Source organism: Cladophialophora bantiana (genome assembly GCF_000835475.1).
Source record: "Cladophialophora bantiana CBS 173.52 unplaced genomic scaffold supercont1.2, whole genome shotgun sequence".
Lineage (NCBI taxonomy): Eukaryota > Fungi > Ascomycota > Eurotiomycetes > Chaetothyriales > Herpotrichiellaceae > Cladophialophora > Cladophialophora bantiana.
Window position 1 is genome coordinate 553,052 of NW_015971576.1, and position 22,988 is coordinate 576,039.

The window sequence follows — 22,988 nt, forward strand, 5'->3', positions numbered from 1 at the left end:
AATTATCCTCGAATGTGTTTTATCAGAGCAAAATTCCAGTCTGCTGATTATGTTCGACGCTTTCCACCCCGCCCATGCATCTTTGGGTCGAGTGAGAGTCTCCCCAGGGAGTCTCTCACAACTCTGCTTACGACCGCATAAATCCCTTCCAGGTGCTCTACAGGTCCTTTTGACGGAGATTGAACGTCCGATTCCCCTCTACCCCCCCTGTGGCCATACATGACAAAGTTTCCCCTTGCCTAGGTAGGTACTAATCCCCACAGCTCCAGGGACATAAACCCGCTTTTCACCGCAAAAAGCCCTGCATCTGTATGTTCACTGGTTCCTCAACGCCATCGATGGCAAAATGCTACGATCCCCACGGGGCTTGAACAGGTTGCATTGTCCAGTCATTGCCCACCGCTGACTCCCCGCTGCTGGACTCGCTCATGGCGAGGTGTTCTCATCAACGGAAATACTCCAACCAGCGTGGCTTGAATGCATCTACCGAGTCGTTATTGCAGGGCACTGTGAGCACCAAACCATGTTGAAAAAGCTTCAAGAAGGCCGGACTGTCCCTGGCTTTCATTTCGCTTTTCGCCTCTTTCGTTGCGTGGCCCTTTTGAGTCTCATCCCTTGCCTCACCTAGCAAAAAAAATTTCAGAGATATTTACCATTCTCCTGCCCCCTTTGACTCTCTCGCGGAGCGGTGTGTTTTCACTCCATTGACGATGGAGGACATCAAAACTCCTCCCTTGAACCACCTCAACTCGAAAGAAGATTTCCTCCGCCGCGTACAGACAGCAGACAGTGTCTTCCTCCCTCGTGATGTGTTTGAGGCCCTTTATCTCTCTCCTGAACGAAATGTGCCCGGACACTTGAGGAAGAAGGTAATATTTCAACTCCTAATTCCAACGGGCTTGTCTCATGGCTGTCTTCTCTACTAGTTTGGTAATCCCACGCCTGCCGCTCTCATTGGCTTCGTCATGTCTGCCACTCCTTACGCTGCCGCAAACATGGGCTGGCGTGGTGCAGGAGGTCTGGGAGGTGCCCTTATGTAAGCCTTCATCCCTACTCCTACAGAGGCCCCAAACACCGTTGGTGTCTCCCAAAGAAGTTTCCCTCCTGCTCCTACCTCCCAAGCTGGACTAACACCACTTTCACAGCCCAACAATGATCTTCTTCGGCGGTGTTCTCCAGATCCTCGGCGCCATCGCCGAATGGATCCTGGGCAACACCTTTTCCATGTGCTTGTTCTTCACCTACGGCACTTTCTGGATTGTGGCTGGCACTCAACTCATCCCCTGGTTTGGCGTGGGAGTCCAATACTCGACCACGGGAGACACGCTGCATGGAATGACTGAACCGAGCTATTTCGCCACTGTCGGTACGTCTCTTTCGAGGCCACACAATCACCAAAGAACCCACTAACGCACTCGCCTCTGCGCACAGGATTCTACTACCTCTCCCTCGCCATGATCACCACAATCTTCACTGTCTGCTCTCTGCGTACTAATATCGTCTTCTTCTCGGCGCTTTTCACACTGATCTTCGCCTTTGGCTGTGCCGCGGGAGCTTTTTGGAACTTGGCGCTTGGGAACGCGGACATGGGCAGCAGGTTGACTATAGTGAGTCGTCCAATCTCTTGGCATTGCATCTTTTGCTTTCGCTTTCGCTTATGCCTATGTCTGAACCTCCGCCGTTCCCCATGATTCTTCCATTGAGAACGCCACTTCCGATCCCCCCCAGAATAATTCCCAAGCTAACACGTTCCCTCCATCTGCAGGCAGCAGGAGCATTCACCTTCGCACTTACGATGATGGTGTGGTACCTTCTCGCAGTCCAATTGCTCGAATGCGTCGACTTTCCGGTAACCCTCCCTGTGGGTGATCTGTCAAAATTCATCAAGGGAAAGACTGAAAGGGCTGCGAAGAAGGTAGCGGGTAACGGGACTGATAGTGGGAGTTAGATCCGGGAAGGGCCAGGTTGTGCCGAGAGCTGGGGGTGGCCTGAGGGTGTAGGCGATGAGATGTAGGACCGAGGATGGGTAGAGTGACAGAATGCAAATACGTCGCCCTGGCGAGCTACTAAGTAGGCAGGTCAGATTCGGCGGCGAAAATACCATCAGAAATTAGCGCCTCATAAACATGCATGATGCAGCCTCTCGGCCTCTAGACTCTCATACACAACTTCCAGGTTGATTCTTAACCTGCACACGAACGACAATCAGTCCGCCTGAGTCCCCGTGCCCTCAGGCATATGTGCAGTGCTGTACTGTCGCAAATCGGGCAATTGTCCGAGAACGTGCGAACTTACTCCCTCGTTCATTTCGAAAGCGCCCACCAAGGAAGCACGCACCATGGGGACAGCCAAGAGCAGGAGAAGAATCGAGGGGGGCGCTGGAATGTTGTCCAACACGCTCGCATGAGAAAACTGATCCTGGATCGTCGTATCCATAGCTCAAAAAGCCAAGCGTTTGTATGTAATGGATGCAAATTGCATCTTCCTCTTCAGCCCCCCTCGGCCGAGCACATGTCCATGAGCATCCTTCGTCATTCTAGACCAGGTACGACCTCTCCGGGTGTAGCGGCAGCCCATCGAACGAGGTTCTGTGCCTCTGGCTCGGCGCCTTCCGATACCGTAGCCACAGATTCCAGCGCTACATCTTCTGCCCCCTGCGTGGGATACCGTGGCCTCTCAGATCGTTCTTGAATTCAGGGAGAAATGCGAGATCTTGTTTCATTGACACCACCAAGAGTTTTCTATATACAGAGCCTTCGCTGATTCGTGGAAATATCTCGGGATCAGTATTCTCCAGGAGTCTGCAAGGAAAGAATGGAGGGCAGCCACTTCCAACCCCGTCTTGTAGAAGAACCATCACCACTATCAAGTCTAGATCCGTTAAGCGCTCTCTGAATCACGGAAGCCTCACCACGCAATGGTTGCGCCATCAAAGGACATGAATTTCCCCGAGGTGGATTCTCGCGTGGAGTCTTCAATCTGCAAAGCGCCTCGATTAGCATTCCGTCAACCTTACGGTGCTTCGCTCAAACACCCGCTTACCACTTTCATCAAACCAGAAACGCTCTCTTCCACTGTGTTTGGAGCGCGTTCAAGCCCGAACGATCTAGCTGAACTGTTTCCCATCTCCGTCTGAACCCAGCTATGCACTCGTGAAATACTCGGTCAATCCTGAGATGCCCATTCATGGCTGAGAGGAGGCGCGTTGAAACTCACCCAGGATGAATGGGAAACGCAATGATATCCTCGTTCTCTAGATGGATTTTCTTGGTGACATAGTTCAAGGCGGCCTTGGACGTGCCGTACACGGCATTGGGAACATTCGCTTTCTCCATCTCCGCGATCGCGCCTGCCATCGAGGCCATCGTGACGAACTTTCCGACCTTCTGGGACTTCCGAAGCAGCGGTAGGACAGCTCGGAACAAAACGATATTCCCAATCACGTTGACATGGAAATGTTCCAGGAGATCAGACGTCTGAGCATCCTCAACCTTTGGGAAAACCTTCGCAATGCCTGCATTGGCTATGACGGTGTCCATGACCGTGATACTGTGAGCAGACTGCAGCTCTTTCATCGCTCGAGCAGCGTCTGTCTCGGAAGACATGTCGATTTTGACCACGAACAGGGAACTCGAAGGTGCCTTGGGAAGGTCTCGAAGGGCCTTGGTTGTATCATCTGTTGCATCCCTAACAGCGGCCACGACAATATTATTAGGTCGGCGTAGATAAGCCTCAACCAGAGCCCTCCCAAGACCTACGAGCAACATTAGCAGGTATCTTTCTGCCTCATTCTCTCTGGAAATCAAACCTCGGTTGGCCCCTGTGATCAGATATGTAGTCGACATTCTTTTCTCCTAGGATGTGTAATGGGAAAAAAGCTTCGGACTCTTGTCTCGACATAGTTCTCCACGCGAGGAAGACCAGCTAATATATGCACGACCAGACATGCAGGGCTTCTACATGGATGCTACCGACTTACAAAGCGCATGTGCGCATTTGGGTGTGTACAGTCCAGGCGGCCTCGTTGAATCGTCGTCCACAGCTTGTCCGTCCGTGGCAATTCTCTCTCATACCGTTATGTCAGAAACTAGATTTATTGACTGACTCTATCTGCAGCTGGTTGGTCCGTGGACACGGCCCGATACGGAAGTGTCAGAAACTAGTATGTTACGTATGCCGTAGTCGTCGAGTGTGTCTAGACAATGACATTGAATGGAGTCTCAGACTAGACGAGGCACGGAGAGAAATAAGTCGACAGTCTGACGCTGTGCCTACAAAGAGGAAAAGGACTAAAACGTCGACGAGGTGGCCGCTGCTTCGAATAGGATTCCCCGTCTGGGTGAGTGATAGCAAACAATCACTGTCAAAGATAGGAAGAAGTCCCGCCGAAATCGAAGGCAGCCTCCATCGCAATAACAATTACCTCTCGCATCGCAGCTGAAGAAAGACGCAATGTCAGACCAGACTGTGACATGTTGAACTTCGGGGCTCGCGGGAGACACCGAGGCTGATGCCAAGACATAACCCACTAGTCCTAATACGGTAACTGGATTCTCGACTCGCATCATTTTCAATTGTTTATGACTTGTCCCTTCACTTTCGAATCCTCTTTTAGATCAACATCGACCACCAGCAGCCACCATGGTCCACACCCGTGGGCAAGGAGCCCGACCCGAGGGCTTCTCGGAGTACCAACCACCAAAACGTGAGCAAAAGGTTGCGCCTAGGGCACCTATGGCGCCTCTCATTGGTTCCCATTCATCATCCTCTTCCTCCCTTTTCCTCGCCGTGGACCTGTCTGCCCTGACGGGGGCGGCAACAATCAGGGCGTCTGCCCAGACGCGAACCCTGTGTAGGGATGCGTCCACCCAAACGGACGCTGAGCTGACGTGCAAATGCCACCTAGAGCCTGCGAGCGCGAAGCGACGACGAGAGCCCGACGATGGCGCCGCCCAGGCCGCGTCGAAGCGGCACAAAGCCATCACCCCAGAACAACCGAAGTTTCTGTTCTCAAAGACTCGAAACCGAAGCCTCCTAACCTCTGCGCCCTCAAAACTCAGCTCCCGACACGAGTCCCCCTTCTTTCATCGCACTTTGGAACCCACAAGTCCAGAATCCAGCCCGGCTAACACAGAGGAACGTCCCATCTCGCAAGAACGACCGAGGCCACAGCAACCAGGCACTCCCGCCCCAGCTGCAGCACAAAGTGGCATTATGGGAAGTGTGAGGAAACTTTTTGGCTACTTCACAGGTAGTAGCACACAAGGCCCGGCAGAAAATGTCGGGCAACACCAACAACCACCATCACCACCGCAACAAAGCAGTCTTATTGACCAAGACCAAACACAAGATGGAGACACAACTGCCAGAGAATCACAGGAATTTTCCGAACAAGGCAGTCCTACCCCTGCTCCACGCATTACTATCAACGAACCTGACTCACCTACTCGTGGCTCTCCCCTTCTTGATAGCAGAATCCTTACTCGCGAATATCTCAAGAGACGCAGAACCGCAAACACCATTGGAGGTCGTGAACAGTTGGCAGCCATGGCCGATAGCACAGAAAGCAGAGCAGCAGACTTCAACCCTGCTGAAACGCCAGGTACCAACAAGCGCAAACTCACTTCAGTTGAAGGCCAAATTCCAGGTCCGAAAAGAGGTGGTTTTGGAATTGATGACAGCTATCTCGACGTGGAAAATGAAGTTGAAGGTATCGGTGAATCCTCGTTGACAAAAACCCAACCTGCCACACCCGCAACGAAACTTCTACCGCAAACTCCTCTGCGCTCGGCAATGAGACAGACCGGTACAGACTTCGGCACAGTCGGACGATCCGTCAAATCAGTGCGCATCAACCCAATTGATTCGGTCAAAGCTGTCTACGGCCAGTATGGTCGCTCTGGAGACTATCGTGGCAGCACATTCGCTGACCTTGAAAGTCAATCACCAGACTCCTCATCTTCTCTTCCATTTGACGTGCAGCACATACACTTGCGGACGACAATTCAGAATACCAGAAACACATTCCGACTCGATCCCAATATCATCGATCCCAATGATGACACCTGGCGACCATCCCTCGCAAATCCCAGACCCGGTCACTTCCGCGTTCCCGACTCGGATGAGTTTGAAGAGGAAGAGGAAGAAGACACCCTCACGCTGCATCAGGCGGCCGCACAGGAAGAAGTACCACCTCAACCTAGTACCCCTCGGATGTCGCATGCAGAACTCCCCCCAACTACTCAATTCGAATTATCCGGATTCACAGGACACACTGATAGCATCATGGTGAATGAGACGCAAGAGTTCAGACTCAACAAGGCGAGATCAGATGCACAGAAATACAAACCTGCCAAATCTTCCCGGCTTTTCATGAGCGAGAAAGCTCGATCGCGTTCATCGTCTCCACCAGGCTCAGAAACAGAATTGACAGAATCTCAGATCGAGACTAGCGCAATTGGCGGACAATTCCAAGAGACACCAGTTCAGGCCAGTAGAAGACTTACAGTGTCAAGGCTCATGGGCCGCGAAGAGTTGGACAACACCGTGATTGGGCGAGACGGCATGACCGACTACCAACGCGAGCACCAATTTGACGCATGGGTAGAAAACCTCCTAAATGGTGGTAATGCCCCGTCACCACAGACATACGTTGAAGCCGGGATCGCATCATCGTATGTGGAATCACTTTTACAAAAGACATGGACAGAGAGAGATACCAGAGAATCGATTGAGTTCTGGGATAGAGAGTTTGAGGAAGGGTTGAGGGCTGCACGGCAGGCAACCGCTCAGGGAAGGCAGTTGCTTTGGGTGACTGATCCCGAAGAGATCTTGGATTTTGAACGAAATGGATATTGAACCATTGAAAGTGGAGTTGCGTTGCCAGCGCCCCAACATGATGTTAAGCCTCTATTGAAAGATCAAAGAGGCGCTGTTTGAAGACGACTTGTTTCACCAGTGCTGGGATGTCAAACGTGCCTTGAAGAATCGAGGAGGCGCTATTTGAAAAGCGAGACTTTTAATATCGGATCAGAGCGGACTTGCTTCGCCAACGCTGCAACATCATATCAGACATGCATGAAAAAATCAGAGGCGCTGTTGGAAGAGGAGGGTGTGTTCATATCGGGTTCCAGCGGACTTGTGTGAGGAAGCCACGTCGAGCTCTCGTGTGTCTCCATGGTGGACGACCTTAAATCTCCTTTGCGGACCAGTTTTCAGCTCTCGCGTATCTCCACTGGTCGTCGGGAGATTCCACGGCATCCGTTTCTCGAGTACTACCATGCAAATTTTGCTCATGTTGAACATGTCTCTTCTCTGTTGTCTATGTACCTTCCAGCACTGCCCGCTCGTAGATGGTTTTCTCTCAAGAGCTCCCTTAAGCGTATGAACACACGTCCTCAACTGTGCCCAGCGTCAGGACTCGTAACTGCAATGCGTTCCGTGTTGCCAGCCTCCGCGCCATTGACATTGGCACCCTCGACGAAGCCGACCTCAATCAAACTCATCATGCTGCCCGGCGGGGTCCGTATCGCGACAATACCCAACTTCTTCCCTTTCCCGGCGGCTTCATCTCCGGCGGCAGCAAAGACGTCCTGTACCAAACCCTCGCCGGCCTTTGCGAACAAGTCCGCCCACTCGGCCTCGTCGCGCTCCTTGGCGTTGAGAAGCAACATCATCTGCAGGTCCTGGGAGCGCTTGATACGCTCGAGCGGCTCGGGCAGCAGCCCCGCGGCGGGGGGCATGACCTGGTCCATGATGAGGATACGCGAGTCCGGGCCCATGGCGGGGACGATCTGTCGCAGGACCTTGACAGCCAGGGCGTCGCTGTGGTTATGGATGATCATGCGCAGGAAGTAGACTGCTGCGCCCTTCACGGGCTGCGGTGTGAAGTAGTCGTGGGCCATGAAGTCGAATCTCGGGCGCAAGGGCAAGGGAATCACGCTGGTCTCCGGGTCGCGCGCAGAGGCCACCACCTTGGGCAGGTCCTGCACGACGATGCGCACGCTCGGGTCCGTGGCTTCGGCGATCGGGATCGCGCAGTGTCCTGCGTTTCCCGCCACGTCGACCACGACGCTGTCCCGCGGCAAGCTTTCCCACTCGTACCCGCGTGAGATGTGGCTGTTGGCCATGAGCGGGTTCGCCGTCAGGTGCGTCATCAGACGGCCGAAGCGCTCGCGCACAGCTGGGTTGGTCTCGTAGTAGTCGTGGCACGGCAGGTCGGTGTCGTAGTAGTAGCTGAGTGCCGTGCGCGAGGGCTCCGGGCGCCCGTGGCCCCATTTCTCCAGTGCTTCAACCTGCACTGCACACAGGGGGAATGTGTCCTCGGCCAAAAAGCCCGTAAAGGTCGCGATGCCCGCGTGTGTGGCCAGCAGGCGTGACGATGCCGTGTGCCCGACGTGTCCCGGCTGCGGCTCCGTGAAGACGTGGATCGCCATCAGCTGCCGTAGCATTTGCTTGAGTTGCGAGGCGTCCAGCCCTAACTTGACCGCGAGGTCTGCGTAGCTGATTGTGCCGTTCAAGGGCACGCCCGAGGCCACGTTGTATCTGTACACGTAGCGGAAGGCGTTCAGATCGTGGTTCTGTAAAATCAGCACATCTCGTTCATCAGACAAAAGTGAGTTTTTGATATTCTTTGCTTCTTTTGCATCGAACAACGAGGAAAAGGACCATTTGATCTATTTCTTTCTCTCATGAGGGGTGCTTTTTTTGGGTTCTTAGGTCTGGATTTGGGATTACCCACGCAGTGATAGAGATGCCATGTCACAATATCATCTGGCCCCGAGGCAAGGTCATACAGGCGCCTGGCGGCCGTGCGCAGCTCGAGCCTGGTCTGCTGGATCTCCGGGGTCGCGGCGGGGAAAGAAGATGGTCCATTCTCGTCGAAACTGGGCTGTGGGTGGTTGGAGGCGGATAGATACTGTTTGATCCGCCTGGCTGTGGAGAGGCATGTCTCTGCTAGCTTCCCGAGGTCTTCTTCCTTAGGGGCTAACATTGTGTGGTTTCAGAGGGTCTTGAGGAGCAAGCAAGCAAGGGCTGAGAATCCGCCCCTATGATGTTTGAGAGAAAAGGATCTCAAGTGAAAAGAAGCTGTAGCCTGTATGTACCTTGCCGACTCAGGCGTGGGAGTGCAGAGATGTGAGAAGGAATCCTCTGTACCTACCTAGGCCCATATCATCGGCACCGTCAAGTCGGGTGGGTGTCGATAGTACCCCGTATCAAGTGACAACACAGCAGTGCAGTAGTTTCCGTTCGGAAGCCCAGGAACAGGTCTAGGAGCTTACCAAGGGTTATTCCCCGTATTGGCGGACAGAGGACAAGGGGTTGTAAGAGGCCGTTAGCAGCGGGACTACCAAGTAGCGGGAAGGGGAAACCCGGGAGATCGGATACTGACGAGGATAGTGCTGCGGGTGTGAAGTGGATGGGCGCCTCATGCATGTGCGGCTAGAGAAATGGAACATGGCCGCTGGGCCTTTTCCCGCGACTTGATCTACATGGCTTGTGTGGAACTTCTACGAAGGTATGTACATATATGATGCTCAATGCCCTCTTGCATCGTTGATTGTCCGTATTTGGCCATCCTTGCAGCTTTGTGTAGCTATCTCGCCGTCCATCCAATGCCGTCTAGACCTGCCCTTGCATACAGCCCACTAGCCCAAAGCCTCGTATTTGAGACGGACCAGTCGAGGCGTCTTCATTGTCGTCCGGGCCGTCTTCATCCAGATACTCAAAGGTGCTCCAAAGTGCCACAGTTGTACCAGAAATCATAAAGATCCTCGACTGCTTCCCGTGTGCTGTTCTCGTCGCCGAGCATGGGAACTGGGGTCTTCTTGCTAAATCTGGCTTCACTCTGAAACACGGCATTCCATTTCTTATAAAGTTCCCTTCTCCGACCGCTTCTTATTCTTGTCTGAATCCGTGGCCTTGCAGAATTTCTATATTCCCTCGGTCGTAACCCAAGCACTCGTCCACAAGTTTCAAACGAGTGGTGTCTTCGGTCTTCCGCTTATGCTGAGCATTCGCGTTCAATCCTTCCGTATGAACACGACTCAGTGGGCGGCTTTCTCTCCAAACAATCACTACTGGATGCCTTCCTGGTTTTCCTTTGTGGCAGCGACTTGGTTTGCTGGCTGGAGTCGACAAACAGCAGGGCGAACAATGGCATGTTCTCCGCGTATGCTATGCTCAGCCTGATATAGATTGAATGCCTTTTCAAACTGGGCTTCCTCGTCTGCCAACGAGTCCATGGGCCGCCCCTGTCTCACACTTTCCCATGATTCCTTCGAGAGCCTTAGGCCTGACGACTTGCTCTCGTGGAAAAGATCGGCCGGTACATAGTACACTCTGCTTGCGTCGATCCAGCAGGCCTGGGTGAACTGCCGCCACCTCTCCAGCCACACCTTGTTTGGGCTTGCCTTTGGGTACGGCCCATCTGGCGCAATTGGAATAAGGTATTTGGATTGCTCGGCATCCTCGCGTGACTGAGGATCCTGCCCCAACTTCCGCTTTTTGGGCGACGAAATGATCTGCAGCATATAAGCGAATTGAGGACTCATATCCCATGGCAGCTGGGTTATGACTTACGGGACAAATCCCAAGAACTAGTTCGAGACTGCCGGTGTACGTGAAGCCACTAAAATAGTATTCCATCACGATGAAAGGAAGCCGGCAAGCTGCGTCGTCAAGACCATACCTGTAAGCTCTATGAGCATTGGGCTGTCGCTGGACCTGGCAGATACATGCTAGGTGCATGGAAACTTGTTCCACAAGCGATTTGCGTTCTATTGCTTGGTCGAAGATACTCGAGAGGTCGAGTTGTCTTGCGGTGGAAAGCCCCCTTATCGGCTTCTTTGGAGCTTTGGGGTTCACGACTTGGTTGAACTCGATGTGGACTGGTGTTAAGTCATCCCACAGTCTGCATCTTCGCGTTCGTCCATCAAATGAGGGCCATTGTCTCCCTGTGTCTCTGTATGGCCGATTCATGTCTTCTTGAACTGTTTGGGTCCCAAATATCATATCAAACTGACGATCGAAATACGCCTGATAGGTGTCATCTTGTCTTGGTTGAACCCCATACATCAGAAAGAGCATACGTTGTTGTGCGTCAACTCCGCTGAAACTTGGATTGCAGCCCTCGACGCTTCGCCCTATGGGCACATGCTGGGAGACTGCAGGCGCCTGCACTCGGACCTGTCGGTTAAGCTCTTCAACAATGGCCTCCTGACACTGAAACACGATGATTGGTTTGCGCCTTAAGTCAAATCTGATATGTTTTTGTCTCTGCTTAACAGTAGCATGTTGCTGCCTCAATGGTGAATCCTCTCGGATTGATGGGCCAGGACCGTTCAAGTTATCATCTACTGTTACTTCGTGCTTCTTCACACTGCCTAATGCGACTCTGTGAACTTCGAACATGTGTTCAGGCGGCTGAGGGGCTTGGGTCTCTGTAGAGACATTGTCATTCTGAGTAGCGACCGTTTCACCCTGGGTAAAGACCTCGTCAGCCGGGGCCAAATCGACTGTCGGCTCTGGACTGGCGGTCGCCTTCCTCCTCCTCAGACAACGCCGCAGAGGCACACTAATCTTCCGCAATATCGCTCTCAGAACGCGTTTCCCAGCGAGTTTTGACATTTTAATTTGCTTTCCAAGGATTTGTTTTGACCGATGAGAAAAGGAGATGGTTGAAATTGATTATTTTTATATACAAGGCAGGGTAAAGCTTTAAAGGCGAGACTCGAGCTACCTTTGCCAAGCTGAATTGTTATGTTAGGCAGCGATGTGTGAATAAATATCTATTGTTGATAGCTTCGTGGACGCGTCCACAATGTCGTGTCGCGTTCGATCCTTCACCTGGTCGTCCTGGGTGAATTACAGGTGTGAGGGTCCATGGGGTGCGTGAGTCGTGCGAGAAGACTTCCCAAATGATCGAGAACCCACTCCCTGGCCCAACCGTGGTGGGATCTTCAAACCGGCAGTGTGGACGAAGGTAAGGCACTCATCTGTCCAATAAAGGAAGAAGGACTGTCCTGATAAAGGGGCTGAAAGCCTGGTCATTCAAGAAATGTGCTTGAGTAGAGGTCAAACCAATTGGACCTTCTGCATTTACACTTGCCTTTGCCAGCTTATTGTACACCTGAATTGTCAACGGATTTCGTTACCCGTGTCTCTTGGAGAAATGTTGCGGTGATGCTCTCCTGCAGTGAACCAAATTCGCAACATTTGAGGACTCGAGGAGGGTCTACAACAGACCAAGCCCTGCCTAGTCCAGAGTGCGCGATTCAGCTTCTCTTGTCTTCGGCTTGGTCCGCCGGATCGCTGAGAACTACCAGTGTAGCCTTTCTCGACCTCCTCTCACGTCGACCCGGAATTTCCACCGACGTTTTGAAGTTTTGTGGGCAAGGAGACACGCAAATCAAAGAAGCAAGGACTCTGGTGGGGAATGGAAAATTGTAAAAGAGGTATTGTACTTGCCTAACCCATATTTTGGCAGTAAGCCTAACTAGCCTTCAAACCCTCCTTCCACACTCCTACGATACCCTCGCCTTCCCAGAGATTCTGCAGCCTCTTGGTGACATTGCCTTTCACAAGGACAAGATCGGCCCGTTTGCCCTCTGCAACTTCTCCACGATCGGTGAAACCAAACCTCTTCGCGGTCACTGCCGTTGCAGAGTTCAAAGCTTCCGTGATGGTGAAGCCACATTTCTCAGTGTATAATTCCAGCTCCATCCAAAGGCTGGGGCCGATTCCAGTGCCCTTCAAGCCCGCCACAGCGTCTGTGCCGGCAACAATATCAATACCTTCTTTCTTCAACTTTGCCACTGTGTCGATTGCATACTCCAGCTTGGCAGCTGGATCCTTCATGCCAAGGACTTCAACCATATTTTGCTTGGTGGCATCGTCCACAACTCCCTTTTTATGTGCGAGATCAGCAAACCTCTCCCGCCAATCCTGTAGTTCGGCCGTTAAGCTGGCCAACACCGTCAACGTAGGGATCACAAAAGCGCCTGTCTTTTTGTAGAGGTCGAGGATGTTTTGCGGTAGAGGTTGATCAACGAAGGTGTGCGTCAGACCGTCGGCTCCAGCTTTGAGGACAATCTCGGTCATGTCAGAGCTTAAAGCATGTCCAACACATGGAAGACCATTCTCATGAGCTGCGTTGACAACTGCAGTTTGGAGCTCGAGTGAGGCGACCGGGATTGAGTTCGTGGGGATAGCGAGAGAACAGCAATTCTCTTGCATTAGCTTGATGTAGTTTGCTCCGTTCGCCTTGTGATTCTTAACATAATCTGCTGCGGTCTCCGGCGTCAGGCTAGGCCATTGCTTGACCATTTCGATGACCTGCAAGTAGTCAGTGACACCGGTATTTGCGACGTAGCCTCCTGCAATTTTGTGACTCGGCAAAGCGGACGCAAGAGTTGACCTAGACACTTACCTCGTCCGATGGATGACCGGCCAGAACGATCGGTTTTGGCCACCCTCCCTCGATGGTAGCACCATAAAGCGAGGTCTTGAGATCAGATAGAGTGACTGTTCCGCCAGTCTGCTTGGCATGTGCAACTTCCTCGGCTATGGCTTTGCGCCATTTTTGAACGGATGCCAGGTCAGAATGCATGTCGCAGACTGTGGTGATGCCACTTTTCAAGGGCGATGTCAAGATGGTCGATTCGTCTGATCCTGGAGGTAAATGCAGGTTGTAGCAATGCATGTGAGACTCAATCAGCCCTGGAAGAAGAGTGTGTCCCGTGCCGTCAATGATGGTTGCCCCTTGTGGATATTGATCGGAGCTAGAACTGGTCGAGACAGACGTGATCTTGCCGCTGTCCGAATCGAAGACAACAACCGCGCCCGAGCGAGTTTTGTGGCCGTCGAACAACTCCACGGAATGGATGACCGTTACAGTCATCTTGATGATGTATGAAATAGGATGTCCAGCAGTTATTGAAGTATGATGTGCAAATGAGATCTCGAGGGCCCAAACAGCAAAAGTGAGGGATCAGGAGTGTTAAGAATGCGGCGTGAATGCTCTCCTGCCCACCAAAGTGTGCCGTAGAAATTTGGCTATGCTAGTTGACAAGTTAACACCTGCTCTTTCCAACAGTTCGACCCTTCAGCCTCGTAGATGCTAGGTCAGGCAAGCAGAAGGAGATACCTGGCGATGCTTATGTACACAAATTCGAGGGTCGAGGAGGGGCTCGAGGGGTATGAAGCCGGAGGGTCGGGGCTGCCGAGTCCTGCAGGCTGGCGGCCAACACAAGGTTTTGTAGGTAGCTTGGAGCGGTGAGAGGTGTGACGAAGCCCGATTGGCCTCGAATTCCACGACCGGGCGTTTGAACACGAGTTGTAATGGGTCTGAACGCTCACCTAAGACACACTCAGTTCCAGGGTTGGCGACATGCTTGCCGTCTTATTGCCAGCTCGAGCAATTGTATGCAGGCGTCTGCATTTAAAATCCGCATTTCACAATGGAAGGCGAGCGCATTGGTGATGCGGCAAGCCCGGTTGTGGTTGAGAGCAGCTGAATGCCACGTTCAACAGACCAGGTCCTACCTCTTGTCTGCACAATGCAGGATCAGGACATGCTTGAGAGAAAGGATTGTCCAGACATGCTCAAATGGTCGCTGCTGGCCAAGGTACCGGAGTGTGAAGAGTCACCAGGAGAAGAAGGTGATTCATGGGCCGGGGGGAGCTGCATAAAGAGATGGAGCATCAATCGATCAAATAGCGGACTTGTTGATTGAGAGGATCTTGCTTCTTCAATAGGAGCTACAATAAGGGAGAACAATGGTAGCAAAGTCCGCATTGAAGTGAATGCTCCCAAGGTTCCTATTGTCGCCACTGATTCAGGATGAATGAAAACATTTGTCGTGTTTGCCATGTTTTGCACCTTTGTCACGCGGCGTCCATGCCGTTGGGCCCGTTGGAGAACCCACTGTGCGTCAACCCCAGATCGCATCTCCTCTGCTCCTTCTGCATTTTATTTTCTAAGTGGTATCATATATCTAGACACACTTCTGCATCTCTCGCCGGTCGCCCAGAGGGCAAGTTTGCATCTGTTTTCAGCAACTTCGTCTCAGAATGGCGTACTCGCCCTCCCCCGCGTCTCCCTTGGTTGGTCCTGAAGGAGCCGCATACTCCCATCGTCGGTCGCCAACCCCTCCTGCGCAACCACTGTCGAAGCGAGACAAGCGCAGAAACCAGCATGTTGCACACCAGCAAGAGCTCCACAGTGAATTGAACAACAATCGTGAGCAGCACTACCGAGAGCAACTCATCGCTCTGCAGCATGACATGAGCCTCATTTCCCAGGCTGACCCCTATGAACCTGAGCCTCTGGAAGATTCACCAGAAGAGGTGGCTAGAATTGCCGAGTTGGCTGCATCTGGTACGCCATATCAATCTCAAATGTCTTCGTTGGCAGGCAAATGGTATGCCGAATTCGTCCATGAGATCAACGATGCGAAGGAGGCCAAGGAGCTAGCCCTCATACAACTTATGGTATTAAATACTCGATTTGATCAGTTCGATTCTGATGCTGACCGCTGTGCAGAACAATCACAATGCGCGCCTTGAGAGATTGAAATATGAATGCGACTACCGCTTACATCTGGCCGCAGAAGAATGCGAACATATGACCTCAACCCTGCGAGAACGATTGTTCCAAGCCCTGTCTAGCAAGAGACAGCGGTTAATGAAAGAAAAAGAACAACTCGACATTGCGGACACGAATGCACTCCTCCTTCATCCAAGTCAGTTCAGCATCACCAATCCAGCAAGTCCCGGCGGCAACCACACGAGCCGAAAGACACGATTTACCAGGCACCGTGAGCAAGAGGATATGAATGGTGTTGCAGATGTCACAAGCAAGAGAAAGCGCAAGCTTGCGGACGATGACGTCGGCTCCCCGTCTCGCAATGGCATTTCCACCCCCGGAGAGCGCAGTCGCGCAGCGTTGGCGAATCAAACCGCCCCTTTGTATTCCATCCACTCACTCTTCACTGATAAAGAACTCAACTTCCAGTCGCACCAAGCGCAAATTGCTGCTCGTCATTTCTTCTCGACGTCACGGAAGGAAGGCGAAACGGGCAACACCAGAAGGCGCCAAAAAGTTGACGATGACCGAGAGCGAGGATCTGCCGACTCAGGGTCAGAGGAAGACGAAGAACTCGAAGCTCCCGAGATGGACCGGTCAGCCAGTCAGAACGTGCATGTCACAAGATCAACTCGAACAATAGGTGCCATGAGTGGCCTCAATGCCCTGAGTGACCTGGCCGAGAAAGCGGCAACGCGCCCAGCACTGCCATATGCAACATTACACACTCATCAAGGACGCCAAGGCACATTTCTGCCACAACCAAGCCGGTTAATGGCCGAAGAGCTCGAAGAGGATCTCTTGAAGATTGCTCAAATCGAGAGCCAGCCCAAAGGCCAGATGGACAAGAGGGCCGTCGAGGACGCACTCAAACCGCTGTCAGAGTCACGAAGCAATTTGGCTCCGGATTGGCCAGTGTATCTTGACATTCACCTGGTCGATGTGGATCCGAGGAAGACTGCAGGCGTACAGTGAGATCGGACGTGATTGGAATGTACCACAAAGGACTGACTCGGGATGAACATGAAGAGGGGCCCATTCAGCCATGTGGAAAATAGATCATTGATACTACCGAATTGCAGGCGGGGAAAGCGCTGGCGTAGAATCTAGATGCATTGAACAAACATACATGTATTGAACCACCACACACAGTCTCTGAAGTAGGCAAGATGCCGGTGGGTAGCCTGGAGGAGCCTCCCTCGCTCCCTCCGAAGTCCGGCGCACAATGGACCGAGAGATACAATCCAAAACACCAATCAATATACCATGATCGACAAGCCAGGTGTCATTGATTACCCCGGATCTGGGCAGATCAACAAGGCAGAACAGTGCCAACCACGGGGCCACCACCATGTCCTTTGTCTTCCCCCCCCCCGCAGTTGGTCCTCCAGCTTCTACCATCTACTGTATGAAGCTTGATTAGGACCCAGGCATGAGCTGCCGCTGGTGAAGGGCATGCAGCTCCACCATAACATCATCCTCCTCCCATCTTTGCTACAGCGTTTTAGAATGGATCACTACCATGTAACCTACAGACCGAGTTCACGTACATGTCCAGCCAAGTATATATCCCCTCCGCTTCCCTTTGCCTTTACTCGCTCTCTTCCGCCTTTCAGTGGCTGCTGGACGTCTCGGCAAACAATCCAGCTATGAGATTCTCTGCCGAAATGTGGTCACCGTTGCTCCAAGTTGTCCTGGTATGGTCAATTGCTTTGCCTGTTCTAGCTCAGAATAGCTCCAACTCTTCTGTGCCAACCGGAGCTTACCCGTTCTCCGTATACACTCTGACCGCCGAGAACATCACCGCCAAATTCATCCCCTATGGCGCTCGCCTAACCTCACTATTGGTTCAGGACCGCAACGGCGACTATCAAGACATTGTGGCCGGATACGACAATTCCACTCAGCATCTGACAGACACAGAGACAAATCATGTAAGCATTGGACCTGTCAGAAGTCGTGCCAGGGAAATTGAGATCCGCGATATTAACGCTCATCCTTGCCTTGTCCATTGCTCTGTTCCGATTACTGACGCGAGGTTCATGGTACTATAGACCTACTTTGGCCCGGTTGTTGGCCGGTACGCGAATCGGATCAAAAACAGCACATTTACCTTGAACGGCCAGACCTATCACATCCCGGCGAATGAGAATGCCGGTGCCGACACTCTACATGGAGGTACCGTTGGCTATGATCAACGGAACTGGACTGTGATTGCCTCTTCGGTCTCGAGCATCACATTCAGCTTACTTGATACTGGCTTTCAGGGCTTTCCAGGCACAGTTTTAACAACCGCCACTTTCACCCTGGACACCTTCCCCAGTGGTCCGCAGGGCGAAGTAAGACCGCGATTGACGAGCAGCATGGTGTCCTCGGCGTTGGATCAGGAGACGCCTATCATGTTGGCAAACCACATCTACTGGAATCTCAATGCTTTCAAACAAGCCACAATCTTGAATGATACTACCTTGTGGATGCCGTATGCCGATCGATATATCGTTGTGGACCCTATTCTGATCCCTACAGGGGCTCTGGGCTCTGTCTCGAATGCGCCTGCCTTGAACTTCCGTTCCCCGAAGCTGCTGGGAGATGCTGTGAATAACGCCAGGGGAATTTGCGGCCCAGGCTGCACGGGAATTGATAACGCTTTCATCCTGGACAGACCAGCCAATGCATGCCCGACATCCTCCAATTACCCGGTGCTTGCATTGTGGTCGGAAACCACGGGAATTCAAATGGACGTGTCGACAAACCAGCAAGGTCTTCAGATATATACTTGCAATGGCCAGAATGGTACAATTCCAGTCAAGCGAAGCCAGCAGCAGCGAAACAACGGCACGCAGGGTGCAGCCAAATTTGTGAATCAGCATGGCTGCATTGTGATTGAAACGCAGGCCTGGATTGACGGTGTTAACCATCCTGAATGGGGCGTCAGCGACTATGAGATCTTTTCACCCACGACTGGACCGGCAGTGAATTATGCAACATATGCTTTCTCGACATTTTGAGAATGGAATGCGGAGTCGCGAAGTGTACATGGAGTATACTACTCGGTATTTAGGATGGTATTTAGGATGGTATTTAGGATGGTATTTAGGATGGTATTTAGGATGGTATTTAGGATGGTATTTAGGATGGTACCTAGATAGGTACCAGGTATGGCGGTGTGGAGGCGAGGCTGAGGAGCTCTGCGCAGCCAATCAAAGGTGGCAGGATAACGTCATTGTAAACAATGAGAGTAAACAATCCATTGCGACAACTTTTAGAACCTCGTGCAGCCAACATAGGGGGTTATTCCTCATTCGGCCACCGAGCGTATGTATTAATTACAGACAAATACTTAACTCTGCGGGCTTTTTGAAGACAACTCATTTATGATGCTCATGTTGAGCTCGAATACCTGATCGTTGACCGTCGACGGATGAACCCGTGCATACCAGCGCCCCCCCTCTCCCTCCCGCACAAACACAATGTCCCGATCACCCTCCATGACTTCCTACGGCAATGACGACTTAAGCTCCCCTGATCCACTAGCAGCCTCTGTCAATGACGAATCCTCCCATAGTAGTATAGCATTTGCACGCCGACAGCCCGCGCCGAAGTGGCCCTCCACCGCCACAACGACGAACACGGGCAGACCTGCGAGAACAAGCTCGTTCAGTTGCGAGGCCGTCCAATCCTCCCCATTTCGAACCGTGTCAGAACAAAATTTGAGTCCCTGGAAGATTCGGGTGACAGTGGAGGCACAACCAGAGGACGCGGACGTGGAAAGCAATGCACCACTGATCAAGGAGAGAGCGCGCAAGACAAAAATACCACTACAACCCGAATCCCCTCCTGCTGAACAGTCCAATATTTCTGCGCAAGGGAGGAAATTGCGTTCAAATTCGACAAAGAACAAGCGAAGCGGAACACCAGTTAGCGATCGCAGGAATTCTAGTCGCAGCAGGAGACAGAGCGTGACGGACCTGGACATAATACCGCTAGGAGATGATTCGGAAGAGGACGACTGGCTGAAACAGAAGAAGTCGCCACGGAAGAGAAGGAATTCACGGAAGAGCACCTCTAAAGCAAATACTGCAAGACAAAGCGACTCTCCGTCGAAACCGTCCAAATCCAACCCCAGGTCTTCAAGCTTTGAAGTGCGACCAGATACAGACGTCGAGAACAGTGATGCGTCTATGGAGCAAGGGGATATTATGGCAGAATCCCAGTCACCAGAGCTTCGCAAAATCAATCTCAACCAAGTGTCGGTACGACCTCGGGCGTTGTCGACAAAGTCTAACGTGGAGAATGATTACGAAAATAAAGACACGGTTGTAAGCGAAAAGATGAGGACATCCGTGCAGCAGCAAATGGAAGTTCGGAAGGTATCCATTAACAGCGCGCTGAGCTATCCAACCCCATCACCTACTTCCTCCCGCCACGGAGATTCTGACGACGTACGGGGAGCTCCTGATGATAGGACTCTTCCAAAGCAGCATGAAAATGATGGCTTTGACACAATCCTGGAGAGCGAGGGATTTACCATGATTGATCTGGATACTTTGCCATCAGTGAAACGATCTTTGAGCAGTCCTGCTGATGATGGACCAAACAGCGGCCTTCATCCTTCGGATATAGACGAATGCAAGACACAACCATTAATCGCTGAACCTTCAGGGAGAGCAAAAAGCTACCTGGCAGCTTCGAATCCCTCCGCAACTCGCGACTCGGTCTCTTATCCTGTCATTAGGCCAGATGAAAGTGAGCTATCAAGCACTGTCCCATCATCCCCGCCAGCGTCGAAGAAGGATCAAGCTCTTCTAAAAGTCCCCTCATCATCAACTGGTGCGGGTCGGAAGGTAACGCCGCTGCCGTATTCATCACCAAAACTGCCATCACCACCAAGACATAATGTCCGAAGAACTCCGCATCACCAACATCGTGCCTCAGCCGGCGCCGTATTTGCAGGCATTGCATTGCAAGAAGTGGTGTCGCCAGATCATCCTACCGAGAGCGCGCCGGTAGTAAAGCAGGAGACTCCTTCAAATCATGCCGGGGTGAACGAGAATGGCGCTCTATTCGTTGGCTTTGACTGTGGAACTCAACGCGAGCTGAGAGCCGGCCTTCGCTTTGGTGAAGAGCTCGCGAAGAGGTTGGCATTACATCCTGTGGATCGACCGACTTCTTTTAAAGCTAAAAGCCTAGCATCCGATAAAGTTTCCGACGTGAAAGTCCCAGTGATTTCTGGACAGCAGTGCCGTGAGCAGGTATGGCGAGGAGAGAACTTGGTTCAGCACACTCCAGTCCATACAGTTAGCAGCACAGAACAAAGCGATAAAGTATCAACGGTACATACACCTCCGAATCCTGCAGAGAAGCATCCAGAGCATTCAATAATCGACACGCAAGCAAGACGAGAACGAGAATGGCAACTAGAGAGGGAGGCGGTCTCCCAGGAGATCCAAAACGCAAGCGAAAGCCAAGTTATTGTGATTGACAGCGATGATGAGGAAGAGCAGCCCATTTCAACTGCAGACAGACCGGAAGTAGCGTATCCTGACATCGAGGCTGAAGCGGATGACGAAACAGATATCTGGCTTGTGGAGGCCAAGAATTCGTCAAGTCCAGAGTCTGTGGCCCAGGCCTGCACCAATAGCCTCTTTACCCGCCGCGAGCAAATCAAGCAGCGACAACGGGCGCAGGAAGTTGTCAGCAGAGCTCGGAGAAGCCTGATACCTAGCCCATGGAAGAGGGGCGAGGATGTTCATGCTCCAGCAGAACAAAGTACGTTCTTATCCACCGATGCTGAGGCGAGCAGTTTGATGTTCTATAATGTGCCCGAGAGCAAGATCCGGTTCGGCGCTGGCGAGATCAAGAGACAGCAATTGAGAAACAGGAGGAACAGCGGGAAGTTCGACGTCGATCTTATGGCTGGCACACCGAAGAAGGCTGTCGATAACCGAATCGAGGATAGCTCAGATATGGTCGCCTCTGAAGAAGACGGCGTAGAAGAAGATGGCCCGGTTGTGCTGAATCTGTCCAGTCCTGAAAGCCAGCGCGGAGCAACAACTGCAGATGACAACCTAGACATGGAGGACTCGACGAACGACATCTCTAGATCGATCGTATCTCCCCATTCTTCTCCTCGGCCTATTAAGATCCCTGTCAATTTCAACGATTCATCAATATCGATGTCAACGCCACCTCCACCACTGGACCTACCCCGAGCACAGCGGCGCGATTGGGGCGAAACGAGAGATGACTCCCCCGAACGGCCACCCACACCTCGCTCTGCAATGAAAGGCTCTCGGCATACCTTCAATCAGGGACTAGGGTTTGCGGGACCCGATGCTACAAACGTGATCAGAAAAGTCGTCTTTAGCCAGAGGTCTAGAGGAGTGGATGTTGACGGTCAGGAAAGCAGCTTCAGTATGCGATCGTCGAATGACGACTCCTTTGAGGATTCTGTTGGGTTACAGTTGAATCGAGAGTTACGGGCGATCGAAACGGAAGCCAGGCAAAACGATGATGGTCAACCAGCGCTTCCCGCGAGAGACAATGAAAGTCAGCGGACAGCGAGCGCTGAAACTGAGGCCAGAGACGACTTTTCAGCCGCCAATCCCAGCAGAGGCTGGGTTAATTGGATATGGGGATCAAAACAAAATTCAGATCGCGACTCACAGACCAAAGAGCAATTCGATGTGGACCAGCCAGAAGTTCCCATAAAGCCTACAACGTCCTCACGCGGCCCCGTCAAAAGCAGAGAGCAATCTCATGACTCAGGTTGGGAGAAAACCAAAGCCTCAATCCCTTCGTCGACCGAGATGTCCAGGACGACCGAAGCAAAGACTCACAGCATCCCATCATACCTCACTCCACCATCTTACCCATCTGATCCTCTGCGGTCGGTCAAGAAACCACTCGCTCTTAACGGTAATTTCTCAAACACTCACTTCCGCACCCTCCACATCATCTACCGGAAATCGCTCCGTCCCAAATTCCACCCCCCACCTCGCGCGATGATTCGTCCGGAGATCTGGGCACTCAGAGGAGCAGAGATGGTGGTTGACGAAAGCGCCAATGGACTCGTTAAGGGCGAGTTCGCTTGGACGGTGGGGGACGGGGAGTGTGAAGTTCTCGAGCGGTTTATGCAGGAATGCGAATACAGCCACGGGTGGTATAAGGGACGCAAGGTCAGAGCGGATGCAGCAGACGAGATCACGTGGAGTTGGAGTGTGGAACAGTTGGCGGAATGGCTGTGTCGGATTGTGGTTGGCGAGGTTGTGAGGGAAGAGGAGAAGAAGGCAAAGGGTCAATGAGCCCGTTTTAGCTTGTCGTGAAGGATGTACATAGATGTATTTGGGTATATCGTTTGGACGTTTATACGAGCAGGAACACGGGTTGAGGACAATGGTAC

The 22,988-nt window shown here is 52.2% G+C and overlaps 9 protein-coding genes across 9 annotated transcripts; 5 read left to right on the forward strand and 4 right to left on the reverse strand.

Annotated features, from left to right (window-relative positions):
* Positions 1–710: 710 nt before the first annotated feature.
* Z519_01210 (uncharacterized protein) lies at positions 711–1,948 on the forward strand (the record flags this gene model as incomplete). The annotated part of the gene is made up of 5 exons (XM_016758967.1): positions 711–869; positions 927–1,036; positions 1,146–1,366; positions 1,432–1,607; positions 1,766–1,948. The coding sequence occupies 5 exons, from the start codon at positions 711–713 to the stop codon at positions 1,946–1,948; spliced, it is 849 nt and encodes a 282-aa protein (XP_016624295.1).
* A 959-nt stretch (positions 1,949–2,907) lies between these two features.
* Z519_01211 (uncharacterized protein) lies at positions 2,908–3,845 on the reverse strand (the record flags this gene model as incomplete). The annotated part of the gene is made up of 4 exons (XM_016758968.1): positions 2,908–2,979; positions 3,043–3,142; positions 3,217–3,754; positions 3,809–3,845. 4 exons carry the CDS (start codon positions 3,843–3,845, stop codon positions 2,908–2,910), a joined length of 747 nt encoding a protein of 248 aa, XP_016624296.1.
* A 796-nt stretch (positions 3,846–4,641) lies between these two features.
* On the forward strand, positions 4,642–6,858 carry Z519_01212 (uncharacterized protein; the record flags this gene model as incomplete). Its single annotated transcript, XM_016758969.1, has 1 exon — positions 4,642–6,858. One exon carries the CDS (start codon positions 4,642–4,644, stop codon positions 6,856–6,858), a length of 2,217 nt encoding a protein of 738 aa, XP_016624297.1.
* Positions 6,859–7,397: 539 nt separating this feature from the next.
* Z519_01213 (uncharacterized protein) lies at positions 7,398–8,992 on the reverse strand (the record flags this gene model as incomplete). Its single annotated transcript, XM_016758970.1, has 2 exons — positions 7,398–8,579; positions 8,741–8,992. 2 exons carry the CDS (start codon positions 8,990–8,992, stop codon positions 7,398–7,400), a joined length of 1,434 nt encoding a protein of 477 aa, XP_016624298.1.
* A 1,084-nt stretch (positions 8,993–10,076) lies between these two features.
* On the reverse strand, positions 10,077–11,628 carry Z519_01214 (uncharacterized protein; the record flags this gene model as incomplete). Its single annotated transcript, XM_016758971.1, has 2 exons — positions 10,077–10,523; positions 10,582–11,628. 2 exons carry the CDS (start codon positions 11,626–11,628, stop codon positions 10,077–10,079), a joined length of 1,494 nt encoding a protein of 497 aa, XP_016624299.1.
* Positions 11,629–12,492: 864 nt separating this feature from the next.
* On the reverse strand, positions 12,493–13,900 carry Z519_01215 (uncharacterized protein; the record flags this gene model as incomplete). Its single annotated transcript, XM_016758972.1, has 2 exons — positions 12,493–13,335; positions 13,430–13,900. The coding sequence occupies 2 exons, from the start codon at positions 13,898–13,900 to the stop codon at positions 12,493–12,495; spliced, it is 1,314 nt and encodes a 437-aa protein (XP_016624300.1).
* Positions 13,901–15,072: 1,172 nt separating this feature from the next.
* On the forward strand, positions 15,073–16,561 carry Z519_01216 (uncharacterized protein; the record flags this gene model as incomplete). Its single annotated transcript, XM_016758973.1, has 2 exons — positions 15,073–15,492; positions 15,545–16,561. 2 exons carry the CDS (start codon positions 15,073–15,075, stop codon positions 16,559–16,561), a joined length of 1,437 nt encoding a protein of 478 aa, XP_016624301.1.
* A 674-nt stretch (positions 16,562–17,235) lies between these two features.
* On the forward strand, positions 17,236–18,594 carry Z519_01217 (uncharacterized protein; the record flags this gene model as incomplete). The annotated part of the gene is made up of 2 exons (XM_016758974.1): positions 17,236–17,520; positions 17,641–18,594. The coding sequence occupies 2 exons, from the start codon at positions 17,236–17,238 to the stop codon at positions 18,592–18,594; spliced, it is 1,239 nt and encodes a 412-aa protein (XP_016624302.1).
* A 462-nt stretch (positions 18,595–19,056) lies between these two features.
* Z519_01218 (uncharacterized protein) lies at positions 19,057–22,890 on the forward strand (the record flags this gene model as incomplete). Its single annotated transcript, XM_016758975.1, has 1 exon — positions 19,057–22,890. One exon carries the CDS (start codon positions 19,057–19,059, stop codon positions 22,888–22,890), a length of 3,834 nt encoding a protein of 1,277 aa, XP_016624303.1.
* Between the last annotated feature and the right edge of the window lie 98 nt (positions 22,891–22,988).